At 35.5% G+C, this 15252-nt stretch overlaps 1 protein-coding gene across 1 annotated transcript; it reads right to left on the reverse strand.

Moving 5' to 3' along the window:
* Positions 1-10708: 10708 nt before the first annotated feature.
* LOC110101231 lies at positions 10709-11656 on the reverse strand. Its single transcript, XM_020829032.1, has one exon. It carries the CDS (start codon positions 11654-11656, stop codon positions 10709-10711), a length of 948 nt encoding a protein of 315 aa, XP_020684691.1.
* Between the last annotated feature and the right edge of the window lie 3596 nt (positions 11657-15252).

Genomic DNA, 15252 nt, shown 5'->3' on the forward strand with positions numbered 1-15252 from the left:
ACTATCTTCTAGTGGCTTTACCTTAGAGATAGGATACGAAATGAGCATATACGTGAAAAGGTTGGAGTAGCTCCAGTATAAGATAAGATTAGAGAAAGTCGCCTTAGATGGTTTGGTCACATAAAATGGCGGCCTTGTGATGACCCGGTTAGGAGAGTAGAGGTATTAGATTTGACTTATGTTAAGAAAGGTAGACCTAAAAAGACTTGGTTAGAAAATATTATGAATGACCTTTATTTATTAGATTCAAACGAGAATTTGACTTTTAATAGGACACAATGGAGAAAAAAGATTCATGTAGCCGACCCCATGTAGTGGGATAAAGGTTTGATGTTGTTGTTGTTGTTGTTGTATATTAAAAAATAATATTAATTTTTGCAATGTTTATTATTGGTTAACTCATATAAGATATTAATATTTCTTAATTTGTGGTAAATTATTAAGAATTAGGATGATATAATGATCACGAGCCGGCTCGGCTCACTTACATCCCTCGCAATCATTAATGACAGCCATCCATCGATCACCATCATTATTGAATTGTGCAATATTTTTATTTTATTCAAAATAAAAAAATCACTTATATTTATTTAATATTTATTTTTTAAAAAATTAATTATTTTAATTACAATATATTCTTCTTATATTATGTTCCCATTTTTTTTAACAAATCAAGCGCCCCTAAATGAATCTTTAATTTACCAAAGAAGTATAATTTTTAATCTATAGTTACTCCTTCCAAAGTTCCAATATCTTTTCCCCCCTCTCTCCCCCTATATCACACAACTGGCTTTTTAGGCGCCTGATTATACCAATGATGACAATTTTACCCACTTTGATAAAATACATCCTTACATTTATATCTTTAAATAACATATTCATAAGAATTATTAATTAAAAAAAAAATTGATAACATCACATTTCCTTCCATACAAACCCTCAAAATAATTTTAAAATGTTGGAAAAGAATACAAAATAATCTCCGTATTACACTTAATATATTTTTTAATATATATTGTAGCATCAGCTTGGAAGCTTGATGTCAATTTGTAAAGGGTGGAGTTTTTAAATCGAATTATTGAAAATATGAGGGGGTAGAATTCAAAAGGTATTAATAATTTCTGACAAATTGGGGGGACTTTCAATATTTGAAACTGGGCATCGGGAAACTTCCAATGGGAAAAGGAGGAGAGCCTGTAGGTTAGGTATAGAATGCTGCGTTAAAAGGTAGACTAGCTCGGAAAGTATTAAGGGCTGTTCAGCAAAAAGACAACTAACCCATGTGACCGCCATTTTCCAACTTAGAAGAATGGTTATTTTATTTAATGCGAACTAATCTATAAGTAAAGATTTTATTAAAGCAGAATGCTTTATCCACGAGATTATAAAATTTTCTTAGTATTCACTTTGTAAGATGTGACAATAAATATTTATATTTATATAGGTTTTTATATATCAGTTTAGGGTTGCAATAGAACTAAATATTTGACAAATTATTCGTCGCTCCTGTCAATTAAAATTTATTTTTGATCGTTCAATTAAATAAATAAATAAATTTGAATAATATTTTAAATAATCTATTCTTAAATAAACCCATTTGAACACTAGTGATAAACAATATCATTTGAAGCTCGTGAACAAGCTTGATATTAAGCTCTGTAAGAAGCTCGACTCAAAATTTGTGAATATACTTGATAAAAAACTCAATTAATATTTGATTATAAAATTTATAGATATATATAATATAAATATTTTATATTTATTATAATTATATAATGATTGTTAAATTATTGTTAAATAATTAAATTTAAAGAAATTAAATATTATAATATATGCTAACAAAATCATTGAAGTAAGGCTACTTTTCATCATTGATATTGTTACATCCTCAAAAAATTATCTTGATCGGGCACAAATCTTAAGAAAAATCAAGTTGGAAACTTTCAAAATTAAAATTGAGATCATCTGAACTCTGATTTAAGAAAAACTTACAGTCGAACTGAACGTCTCGAGAATGCGAACCTAACGAAACCAAAATCGACTCAATCCGAGTTCAAATGGGTCCAAATCAAGGGCCCGAAGTGTTCTTGGAAGGTTCGAACCACAATTTGGGTTACCAAACGGTTTTCAATATGTCATGCTTATAGTCAAATCAAGCGACTCTACGAGACAAATCCAACGAGCCCAAGATCGCAGAATTATGACATCATTAAGACCTTCAAATGTCAATCGAACGGTCCACGATCAATGGATTCAATATCGGTCGTCAATTCAACCCACTCCTCATTTGCCCTTGATCCTCCTATTTTACGGGCTATGCCACTCTGGGAAATCTATGAATAAACCACTCATTCCTTTTGAAAAGGGACCCCTAAGTCAAAGGATTCAAGGGAGAGATCGGAGATTGATATTGCCTCCTTGCCTCCTCGACCACCGCTTGAGTCTCGTCGGACCACCACTTGAGACCCTAAGTTCCACCGGACCACCACGTGAGGCCCTGAGTCTCGTCGGACCACCACCTGAGGCCCTGAGTCTCGTCGGACCACCACTTGAGGCTCTGAGTTCCGCCGAACCACCATTTGAGGCCCTGAGTCTCGTCGGACCACCACCTGAGGCCCTGTGTTCCGCCAAACTACCGCTTAAGGCCCTGAATTCCGTCGGAACACCAGGCCCAGCCTTCTATCGAATAGGGCTCCAAGCAAACCAAACGTTCGACGAGCTACTCGACATTCGGTTCGACTAAAGCTCGTTTGTTATCATTTAATTAACTAAACAAACAAATATAAACAATATTTTAAATACTCGATTCTTAAATAAACAAACTTGAACACTATTGCGTTCGACTCATTTATGTTCGCGAACAACATCATTTGAAGTTCGCGAACAAGCTCGACATTAAGCTCGTTAAGAAACTCGATAAAAGCACGATTCATGTTCGATTTTGAACTCGTGTATAAGCTCGATAAAAAATAATTAATATTTGACTATATAATTAATGAATCTAAATAATCATTACATTTGTTACATAGACAATTGCTTTTATTATAAATGTTTTTGTTCATAGATATGTTCATGAACGTGTTTGTTTGATAGTTAAAATAAATTCGTTAAATATGTTCGCGAACAAGCTCGATAAGCACTAAACGAACGAACATGAACTGAACATGAACCAAACATGAACACTCATTAATTTAAATGAACCAAACATGAACACAAACAATAAAAAGCTCGACAAACATGAACCAAACTTGAACAAGATAATATTAAATGAACACAAACATGAACACTCACATACTCGGCTCGGCTCGGTTCGTTTGCAGCCCTATTAGTATCGAACCACCACCTAAGGCCCATAATTTTGTCAGACCACCACCTGATGCCCAGAGTTCCGCCAGGCCACCACTAGACACCAGGAGTTTTGCCAGACCATCACCTAACACCTGGTTTTTCTGCCATACTACCACCCGACGCCCAAATTTCCAAGTAACGTCGGACTTCCAACGAACCACTGTGGCGCCAGCCCTTCATCCCCGTTTGTCGCTAGATTTCAACCATACGGTTTGCATTTGTAATATGATAGCCGTCAAGGATGAGTCAGCCCGCTGTAATCCATTTGTATTCTAGTGGAATCATTTTCAACAGGGTCAGGCCCCATGATTTTTCCCTTTTCAAGATTTTCCACATAAAAAATCTCTTGTTCTCTGTGTATGAGCTGGATATCTGTACAACGCTAAGACGTGTGATTATAACTCTATCGCCGCGTATATTCTAGCCCGCAACATTCATATATTCTATATTTGACAACTTTAAGAAATAGAAAATTGATTTTATGCCTCATAATAGTTAGCACTGTAAATGAATCGAGCCGAGCCGAGTATAATACATGCATCAACTTAAAAAAAAAAAAGTTTTCTCATAACAATTATATAATTACTTTCACATAAAGCTTTAGCCAACTCCATACACACTCTATGTTAGGATGGCAAATCATATTGCAATGAATCTTCCACGTGAGGCGTTATTTTGAATTTTTTTTTTTAAATCACTTTGGTATTATGGATTAGCATATATCACGAATTCTATAAAGAAGTCCAAATATCTTGACAATATAAATTTTTAATTAATAAAGTATCGTAGGGAATAATATTCATTTTAGAGTATATTTGAGACTGCCGCGATGTTTAATGAAGTTCTTTAAGAACTTTTTATGGGAAAAATAACTTAATTCCTCTTGTTACAAAAAGCAGCATCTTTATCAAAAAAATTTAAAAATAATGAGATAGCAATAAAAAAATAAATAAAATTATTTTTATTGTCTGAAAATTAAAATGAAAAATAACTTAATTCCTCTTGTTACAAAAAGCAGCATCTTTATAAAAAAAATTAAAAAATAATGAGATAGCAATAAAAAAATAAATAAAATTATTATTATTGTTTGAAAATTAAAATAATGAGAAAGCTGTTTTAAACCGATACTTTGGGTTTATTTGGGACGACTACAATTTTTTGTAAAGTTGATTGTGAAACTGTTACGACGAAAATAACCTTTTTTAAAGTCTTACACAAAAAAATATTAAAAACAATGAGAAAATAGTAAATGAATAGTAACTATGCTGAAAAGAAAAATTGTAAGAAAATCTTTCTAAACATATCTTTAGGCTTATTTTGGGATGACTTTCTTACTGCTTCTTAAAGTTGCTTTTGAGTACAAAAATTTTAATTTTTTAATTAAAAAACTACTTTAAGAAGCAATAAGAAAACTGTCACAAACGTAATATAAGGTTACGTTTGGGAATGCTTTCTTAATGCTTTATAAACAAATTTTGTATTAAAAAAATTTGTTTAAATTAAAAAAATTTATATTTTTTTTCCAAAAAATAATAAGAAAGTGATCCCAAACCAAAGCCTTAATCAGTTAATCTAACCCAACTTAGCTTTTGCATTGATAGTCCATCATAATTATCTTTGTTTAATTGGTCATAGTAATTTTTTTTTTCAATTTTTTTTACACATTTAACAATTAAATTTTCTATTTATTTATGTAGTAATTTTAATTTTAAAATTACATAAATATATTTCCAACATTAGCTTATCTAAAATAATTTTTTTCTTCCATATATATTAAAATTATTATTATTATTATTATATATTTAAACAAATAAAAAGTTCAATGTATGTAAATCTTTTTTTCATGTTTATTCTTACATCTTAGTTTCAATCACCCTATTAAATAATCATCACAGCCAAAGTAGACTATGATTTTGCAATTAATGATAATATTTAAGTCATAGTTAGCTCTAAAGAGCAGCTAGCGTGATAGTGCTGCTAATTTTTAAATAAACAATATGTGAATTCGAATACTGAGGAATATATATATTTTTTCATATTTTGTTACTGTGTGACCAATAATTTATTTATATAATCTCATTTTGAACCACACTTTTATCAAATGAACTTTGCTTGCTCTTCCAGCTTTCTTGTTTTCACCTGCAATTTTTTTTATAAGGCCTACTACCAAATAAAATAATCTAGTAGGGCTATATGGGTAAAACCCTACAAATAATTATTTGGGCATTTTACATTTTGGTCCAATGAAAAGTAATAATCATATAGCATAGTTTTTTTTTTTTTAAGTTTTGAAGAAAAATAGATTTTTTTTTGGAGATTATAGATTTGGTTTAAAAAATGAATAAAATTTTAAGCAAAATAACAAAAATATAATTTTTGCGAGCTAGAACATTCGAGGTAATAAAGAGATGTGTGCAAGAATTTAACGTCTTATTTTTGTACAAAGATCAACATACAAACTGATTAGAGAGAATGGTGCAAAAGTCATAAGAGACGTCGATTACGTGAAAAATCCTAAAAAGAGAGAAAACTATGAGGCCTGACCCAGCTGAAATGATTCTATCATTGTTTATTATTGATTACAAATGATGTCCTTACAAGGAGACGGCAATTGACACAATATAGTAAATATATATCATATAAAGCACATTACAGGGTTGAAGTAGGAATAATCCAACAAAATGAGACGTTCTCAAGAGAACGTTGACATGTCTGTTTGGTGAATAAGGTTGTGAAAAATTATTGTCATGCGATAGTGGTTGGATACTCGGATGGACCATACTAGTCAGGTGGTGGAGTTCGCAAGTATGGTAGCAATAGCTTGGTGAAAGTTCAACAGAGGTCCGACGGCAGTCGCCTGTTGGGCTGTTGTTCGATGGCAGTCTCATGCTATAGGTTGTTGTTCGATACCAGTCGATAGATGGGCGGTGGTGGAGATGCGGTGAGGAGTAGCTTTAGGATGCATGAATCTAGTTATTCTTCAATATTTGGCCGAATGTCTCCTTTATGTAGGGAGTGCGCATTTATTTATAGATTTTGAGAAACATATTCTATAAATATGAAGAATATCCATAGCAAACGTGGGGTGCTCAATTAGACAATTCATATTGATTCCCTTGATCATAAATTATTCATTCAAAATTTAAGAGCACAACATCATAATCAAATGATCTTCGGCTTGTTGGATTCGCCTCGTCGAGTCCTCGATTCGATTATAAGCATGGTATATTTGGATACCATTCAACCATCAAATTCTTGTTCTAAAGCTTCCATATATGCTTTGAGCTCAATTGGGCTCGGATTGGACCGATTTTGATGTTGTTTGGTTTATATTATCAATATATTTAGTTTGACTATAAGTTTGTTATATAGTATCAGAGTTCAGGTCATCCTGAATTTGATTTTGAAAGCTTTCTATTGAACTTGCCTCAAGATTTATTACTGGTTATGATAAATTTTTTGTAACGTATCAATAATAATACATAATGTATATATATATATATATTTATAATTGAGATGATGAACAAAATAAAATTAATATGCAATTAATCCTACACAGGTAATTCTTTGTTCAATAGCGTGCAAATAATTGCATTCCATCTACAAAACAGTGCAAGGAGTAAATGTGAAGAAACAAAGCACAGAAAAACAGAAACTTTGTCTTTTTGTTCAGATTTAATCGATTGGCTTGTTGGACTTCACATGTCTGACAAAAGATTTACGCAGATCCATCTCATTACCCTTTGTTGAGCTTGATCATAGGATTATACCTTAAATCATCTATTAAAGGCTTAATTGTGCTTAATTAGTTGAACACTTGATCTAATCCATATTTTGCATGGACAAAGACATCACATCATAAATTAAAAAAATTTTGGAACTAAAAAATAGGACAAATTTTAAATTCTCTTTCTTTTTATTATTATTATGAAAAAATAAAAGTTATGGCACTTTCATGGGGATAAATTATTCTGTGTGGAGGTCGAACGTTGTCAGGAAATTAATCAGAATGTGTCACGTAATTTTTTCGTTGTGTACTGTGGCTTGTTGTAGAATTCAAGAAGCTAGATTGCAGACCGAATGAAGAGGAAGAATAAGAAGAATGATCTCATATTATTTTCACTATGGTGATCTACAACCCAGCTCTTCTATTTATAGCTATTACATTAGATGTGTAAAACATATAGGAGCTGAAGTTAAAGATAATTACAATAATACTTAAACAGTTAAATACATAAAACATTTATCCTTGACATTCCCCCTCAAACTGATTATTGCAGCCAATGGTCAGTTTGGAGCGAAGGATTTTATATCGAGGTGTGGCCAGTGGCTTGGTAAGAATGTCCGCGATCTGATCGACCGTGCTTATAGGTAATAGCCGAATGACATTGTGCTGGATGTGATCTCGAACGAACCGCTGGTCGATCTCGATATGTTTTGTTCTTGCATGAAAGAGAGGGTTATTAGCTAGTGCAATAGTGGAGATATTATCGCAATAGACATCAACTGGTTGAGAGTGCTGAATGCAGAAATCCTCAAGAAGCCTCTTTATCCAGATAGTATCGGCGGTGGCAGCTGCTAACGCCCTGTATTCTGACTCAGTAGATGATCGGGATACAGTGGTTTGTTTCTTGACAGTCCAAGACACTAGAGTATCGCCGAGAAAGGTACAGTAGCCAGACGTGGATTTGCGAGTGATTGGATCCGAGGCCCAATCGGCGTCCGAGAAGGTTCGAAGAATCAAATTGGAGCGAGTAATTGGAAGGCCGAATTCTGTAGAGCCTTTGATGTACCTAATGAGTTTCTTTAACATTTTTGTATGCGAGACGGACGGGTTGTGCATGTGCTGAGATAGAGCATTGACTGCATATGCAATGTCTGGTCTCGTTAATGTGAGATATTGCAGCGATCCGATGATCCGACGATAACTGATTGCATCGAAGATCGGCTGGCCTGCATCCGTCAGGTCTGTGGGTTTCGTAAATGATGGATTAGCGATCGAGTTGCATTTTTGTAACTCGTCCATTTGAACAATAGAGTTGGCATATAAACTCTGAGATAGAAAGTACTTATATGGATGAGATTCTATCTTAATGCCGAGAAACTGATGTGCTGGACCCAAATCTTTCATAGCTAATTTTGATTTGAGTTGGACCACTAGATCAGTCATGGCCTTAATATTGTTGCCGGTGAGAAGTATGTCGTCGACATACACAAGTAGATAGAGTTGGACGTGCTCACGGTGAAGAGTTAATAGTGATGGATCGGCCCTGCTGTGATTAAAACCAATTTGAAGTAAATAAGATGTGAAAGTAGTGTACCATTGTCGTGGGGCTTGTCGGAGGCCGTAGATGGCTTTCTTCAGATGACAGACGTGGTTCGGTTTGGAAGGATCTTCAAACCCTTTAGGTTGTTTCATGTAAACCGTGTCCTGAATCTCGCCGTGCAAGAATGCGTTTGCGACGTCAAGTTGATGAACCGGCCATTTGTGAAACAAAGCAATTGCAAATAAAATTCGAATTGTAGGAAGCTTAGCGACCGGGCTGAATGTGTCTTGATAATCAAGACCATCTTCCTGTTGATTCCCATGAGCTACGAGACGAGCTTTGAATCGCGCTACTGCACCATTTGACGTATATTTTGTTCGGTAGGTCCATTTTGAACCCAATATTTGTCCGTTTGCAGGAGGCGGTACCAATGTCCATGTGCCCTGTTTTTGCAAAGCTAGAAATTCTTCAGCCATAGCTCGTCTCCATTCAATCTTTTTGCATGCTTCGGCATATGACGTTGGATCGGATTGCAATTGGGTGTGATGAAGAAGATTAAGTCTTTGGACAGGTTTAAGAGAGCCTGTTTTTGATCTGGTTGTCATATGGTGAGCAGGAGGTATTGCTTGAGAACTTGGCATCGGACCAACTGCATCCGAAGCTGGTGTAGGATCGGTAGTTGCTGGATTAAGAGCAGTGTATACATCTGTTTGGTCCGGAATTGCAGGCCTTGGTGTATGGATAGTATGAGTTTGGCGTTGAATTGTTGATGGAATAAGCAACGCAGGCGGCACATCTGGTGTAAATTTAGTAGCCGGATTCACTTTGTGCCTGAATGGAAAAGAAGTTTCGTTAAATTTGACATTGCGCGAGATGATTAATTTGTTTGTTACCGGATTCCAACATTTGTAGCCTTTTGAGTTTTCAGAGTAACCAAGAAAGATACACGCAGGTGACGTGGGGCTTAATTTGGTGCGATGAACCGACGGTAGAAGAGGATGACATTCACATCCAAAAACCCGCAAATGGTCATATGAAGGAACGATATTAAACATTCTTTGCAACGGTGAGATGTTCTCGGTCGTAGGAGAGGGAAGACGATTAATAATGTACGTAGCTGTAAATGCAGCTTCCAACCAATAGTTCATGGGTAAGGCGGCAGTATGAAGGAGCGTTCTTGTCATAGTTATGATATGCCGATGCTTACGTTCGGCTATACCATTTTGTTCAGGAGTGTATGGACACGAAATTTGATGCCGTATACCGTGTTTTGTTGTAAATTCCTGAAATTTGCGATTGACGAATTCACCGCCGCCATCGGTTCTAACAGTTTTTACCTTGTGACTAGTTTGTCTTTCAATAAAAGTAATAAAATGTATAAAAGTATTAGTAACTTCAGATTTATGTAAGAGAGGAAACAACCAACTAAAGCGAGAAAAATCATCTATAAAAATCACATAATACTTGAATCCCTGATGAGATGAAACCGGTGAGGGACCCCATACATCAGAGTGAATTATTTCAAGTGGAGCAAGAGTTTTACTAATGGATTTTTCGAAAGATAGTTTGTAACCTTTACAAGAAAGGCAAGGTGTACATGCAGAATTAAAAGACTTAATATGTAAAAATGGATTGTTCTTGGAGATTTGATGGAGAACCCGCTGATGGGGGTGTCCGAGACGGCAATGCCAGTCCATTGAAGTTGCAGCGGTTGCAGTGAAAGATGTAGGAGTATGTTGCGGAGATTGGCTTGTGATTTTGTACAGGCCGTTGCTACACGGTCCTGTGAGAATGACTTTGTTGGTCGTCCGGTCCTTAAAAGCAAAACCATTTTCATCAAAGATTATAGAAATTGGGTTATCCTTAACCAAGTTAGATATAGATAACAGATTATACGAAAGATTAGGAATATGAAGTAAGCGAGATAAATTGAGCTTACTAGTCGGGGTGGGAAGGAGTCCCGAGCCCGTGTCAGCTATGGGAACGGTCCTTCCATCCCCAATTGTTACCGAATCATTGCCTTTGTAAACGTTGTATACGTCCAAATTATCAATGGTATTTGTCATGTGTGCAGAAGCTCCCGAATCAAGGTATCAATCAACCGCCGAATTGCTGTCATTGGTAGCTACCAATGCCGGGTTTTGTTTTGAAGAAGTGTTTGTAGAATTCGGTACGTAGTTGATGTTTAACCGGTGCCAACACGCGTCAGCGAGATGCCCTTTCTTTTTACAAATTTGACAGATGATGCCCGAATTCTGGGAAGATTTGCTTGGCGGAGGATGCTCTTGACCCGATCGTCCTCGACCACAGCGACCATGACCTCTGAACGTGTAGAGAGCCGATTGTGTGTCCGGTGGTTTAGGATACTTGAGTGCAGCTGTTTTGAGATGAATTTCTTCACTCATAAGGAGCGCGTACAGAGTATCCAGGGACAAGGGACCTTGCATCGTGCGTATGCTCGTTGTGAACGGCAGATACTCGGGAGGAAGACCATTCAAGATGTATATGATTACATCTTCCGGATCGACAGACGACTCTGCGGACGAAATCTGATCCACGATCTTCTTTATGTCAGTGAGATACTGAGTCATGGATGAATTTTGCATCGAAACGTTGTGTAACTCATGTTTGAGCTGAATCACTTTGGATCGATTTGACGACTGAAATCTTGTATGAAGAGTCGTCCAGATTTCGCTCGTTGATTCGAGATGGATGACGTACGGTAGAACCGCCGGCGAAATGGTTGAACACATTGCCATTGCAAGATTTTGATCGGTGATGCGGCTTATTTGAGGATCTTGATTCGGATCGGCATTTTCTTGCGCGACAGAGGAATCAAAAAAGCTCGCAAATCCGTTCGCCTTGAACAACTTAGCTATTTGCGTGCTCCATATCGGAAAATTATCCGGCGTAAGAGCGTGAGGAACAAGAAGTTTAAGATTCGAAATTACTAACTTGAGGGCTGGCGGAATGAGCGACGGCGTTGAAACGGAGTTCGTAGGGACTCCGGTGGAGGAGGCGGCGGTTTCTTGATGCGCCATTGGATCAGTCCGTGCAGGAGAAGAAGACTCTTGATACCATGTAGAATTCAAGAAGCTAGATTGCAGACCGAATGAAGAGGAAGAATAAGAAGAATGATCTCATATTATTTTCACTATGGTGATCTACAACCCAGCTCTTCTATTTATAGCTATTACATTAGATGTGTAAAACATATAGGAGCTGAAGTTAAAGATAATTACAATAATACTTAAATAGTTAAATACATAAAACATTTATCCTTGACAGGTAACACTGACGTGACTGCACCTAATTCGCCTCCAAATATAGAGGTGTGTTCGGCCTCTTCACAAAATTATTTCTCCTTTCATCGAGTAGATGTGCAGGTGGTTGTTGAGCTGACGTTGAATATTTGACCAAGTTTTTTTTTTTTTTCTATTTTTGAAGGAACTGGTCATATTAATGGGGTGATATAAAAAATATGCCCAAAAAATAGTATAGTAATGATAAGGATGGTTTGCTTTATTAATTATTATTAAGAATTTAATTTTCATTTTGAAGATGATGATTAAGGAATCACTTCTAAGTGAAGAAAACTTTTATTTATTCATTTATTTTCTTAATACAAATCGGAATGAAATGAGATTATAAAAGAATAAGGCCTCGTTTGGCTGCCACCGACTTTTTTTTCGGTTTTAAACGGAGGTGTTAGAACGGAGAAACAGATTTTTTATCCTTCTCAAATCGGCGAAAAAAGGGTGGTGTGGCAAACGATAGTTTTAAAACGCCGCCTAAACAAACAGTTAAATTATAAAATTTTCACCGATCCAAATTGAAAACGGCGAAATTACGGTAAATCAAATGGACCCTAAGAGCTATACTTGCCTTTTAAACTAAGGCAAGATTTGTGTATTTTATTCATAAATTCATTAGCTACAGCCTTTGCCAATTAAACAACAAAGTAAAATATGTTAATATTTTTATTTTAGGCCGTTTGATTCAGCTTTTATATTGCTTCATAGGACAGCTTTTTAAAAGGCCGTAAGAAAGTTATTTCAAATGAAGCCTTAATTTGATTATGACTTCATTTAGGACGGCTTTCTTATTGCTTCTTAAAATAATTTTTTAGTATAAAAAATTTATTTGTTGTACTAAAAATTTATTTTAAGAAGCAGTAAAAAAGCCGTCCCATATGTGATATTAATATGCACTTATTATTTAAATGCCCCTCATAAAGAAAATCACTAGCTCTGTGCCACTGCAAATATCACTCAGATAGGTTGGTTCGCCTGCATGGATGTTCAACTTCAAGTGTGAGATTCATGTTGAGAAATAGGTGATACATGTTTTAAACACCTAGAGCAAAAATAATAATAATAATAATAATAAATAAATAAATAAAAAATAAAAAAAAAACAATTTTATACATAAAAAAAATACTTTTTTTTACATATTTTATAATAAATGATTACACCATATTATCATCGGTATGGATTTTATTTTAATTTATTCTGAAGATTATCAACCTAGTTTTAGGTATAAAATGATATATTTTTTTTATAAAGAAAAAATATTTGAAAGTTGAAAAGTACAATATAATTTTTTTTAAAATAAAATAACTAGGAATTCATCCTCACACAACTCCCTTTGGCCTATTGGTTGAGAGCTTAGGCTTCCAACTAAGAGGTTCAAGGTTCGAGTCCATGTGTATGCGTTGTGTGTGTGAGTTTGCCTTAATTGGCCTAAATGTCCCCAAAAAAAAAATTCATCCTCAAACTTTCAGGAGATGGCTCGTGGCCCATTGGAATCTCTAAGATGCATTGATCATGAAAGTCAACTCGCAAGTAAGATTTTGTTTGAAAAAGCTTTCTAGCTACTTTTTAAAACAAGTTTTTAGTACAAAAAGTACTGATTCGAATATTTTATGTACTAACAAGTTGGTTTGGAATGCAATAAAAAAGTTGTCTCAAATGAAATCTAATGTTTCATTTGGAATATTTTTCAAAGTACCTATTTAGTAAATTTGGAATATTTTTCAAAGTAGCAACATCGACACAAAATTGTTCCAAAAAAAATATAAATTTATGTTGTTCGTTCTCTAGGTTTAGAGAAAGCTCCACAACTTAACAATTCCCTCAATCAATTTTTTGCTCTCTTTGACCTCTCATGCTATCATAGAACATCAATCCATTTTATAAGTTTTAACTAGGGGTGTCAATTTCAGGTTCGGGTCGAATCTGGAACTGACTCGGGTTCAAATGGGTCAACCCTAACCCGACCCGAGTATGCAAACTGGTCGAAAATCGAACTTGAACCCGACCCATCGGGTTGCCAGGTTGACCTGACACGACACACATGCTCGGATGCGGGCGCGAGGGGGTGGGGGGTGAAAGCAGGTGCGGGCGAGTTCGGGCACAGGCGGGTGCATGCGCAGTACAGACAGGTGTGCGGGCATGCGCGAGCACGTGCGAGGGCAGCCTCGAGCTTGAGCGTGCTGGCGACGCGGTCGGCCTTGGCAGGCGCACGGGCTGGCAAATGCGGTCGCGTGGGCGCGTGAGTAGGCTGGGCGCGGGTTCGCACGGGAAAATCTGGGCAGGTTCACGGGCAGTTGAATTAAACAGGATAGCGGGTTAACCCGGTAACCCGACGTGTCAACCCGAACCCGACTCGTTTTTCAAACGTGTCGAATTCTGGAACCAAAACTGACTCGTTTTGAAATCGGGTAGGGTCAAACTCGAAATTTTCGGGTCGGGTTCGAGTTGGATTTTCGTATCGTGTCAAATATTGACACCCCTAATTTTAACAATATACAAAAATAGAGATTGCTGGCATTAGTTTAATAAATAGTTCCATACGAGTGCTATAGACAAAATTGGGATTTTTCTTAAATGCATTATTTGTTGAACAAATGAAAGGGTATTTAATAATTTTGATTAGCCTAATAATTAATAAATAAATAGAATTGATTTTAGTGGCTTGTTAAATCATACAATTAATCATGGATTATATTTTGAAAGGATACAACAACAACAACAACATCAAGCCTTTATCCCACTACGTGGGGTCGGCTACATGAATCCTTTTTCTCCATTGTGTCCTATTAAAAGTCAAATTCTCGTTTAAATCTAATAAAGAAAGGTCATTCATAATATTTTCTAACCAAGTCTTTTTAGGTCTACCCCTACCTTTCTTAACATAAGTCAAATCTAATACCTCTACTCTCCTAACCGGGTCATCGCAAGGCCGCCGTTTTATGTGACCAAACCATCTAAGGCGACTTTCTCTAATCTTATCTTCTACTGGAGCTACTCCAACCTTTTCACGTATATGCTCATTTCGTATCCTATCTCTAAGGGTAAAGACACTCATCCACCTGAGCATCCTCATCTCTGCCACACTTAACTTAGGAGAGTAAAACCATATATTCAAATCATATACTTTGAAAGGATAAATGGTCTAAAACCATATATTCAAATCACATATTTTATATTTACATTCATCATTAAAAAAAAAAATTTAACATACCAAAGTTGAATAATATATCGTATGAAAGATTTTTTTCTTTAGAGGATTCTCAATATAGTTTGATTTTTTTTAATATTATATAAAATTTCATTAATTAGTCATGTATTATATG

This window comes from Dendrobium catenatum, unplaced genomic scaffold (assembly GCF_001605985.2).
Source record: "Dendrobium catenatum unplaced genomic scaffold, ASM160598v2 fragScaff_scaffold_1220, whole genome shotgun sequence".
NCBI classification, from domain to species: domain Eukaryota; kingdom Viridiplantae; phylum Streptophyta; class Magnoliopsida; order Asparagales; family Orchidaceae; genus Dendrobium; species Dendrobium catenatum.

Excerpts from the sequence above, each read along its gene's own strand:
- LOC110101231 (XM_020829032.1), bottom strand. The coding sequence starts at position 11,656 with ATGGCGCATCAAGAAACCGCCGCCTCCTCCACCGGAGTCCCTACGAAC.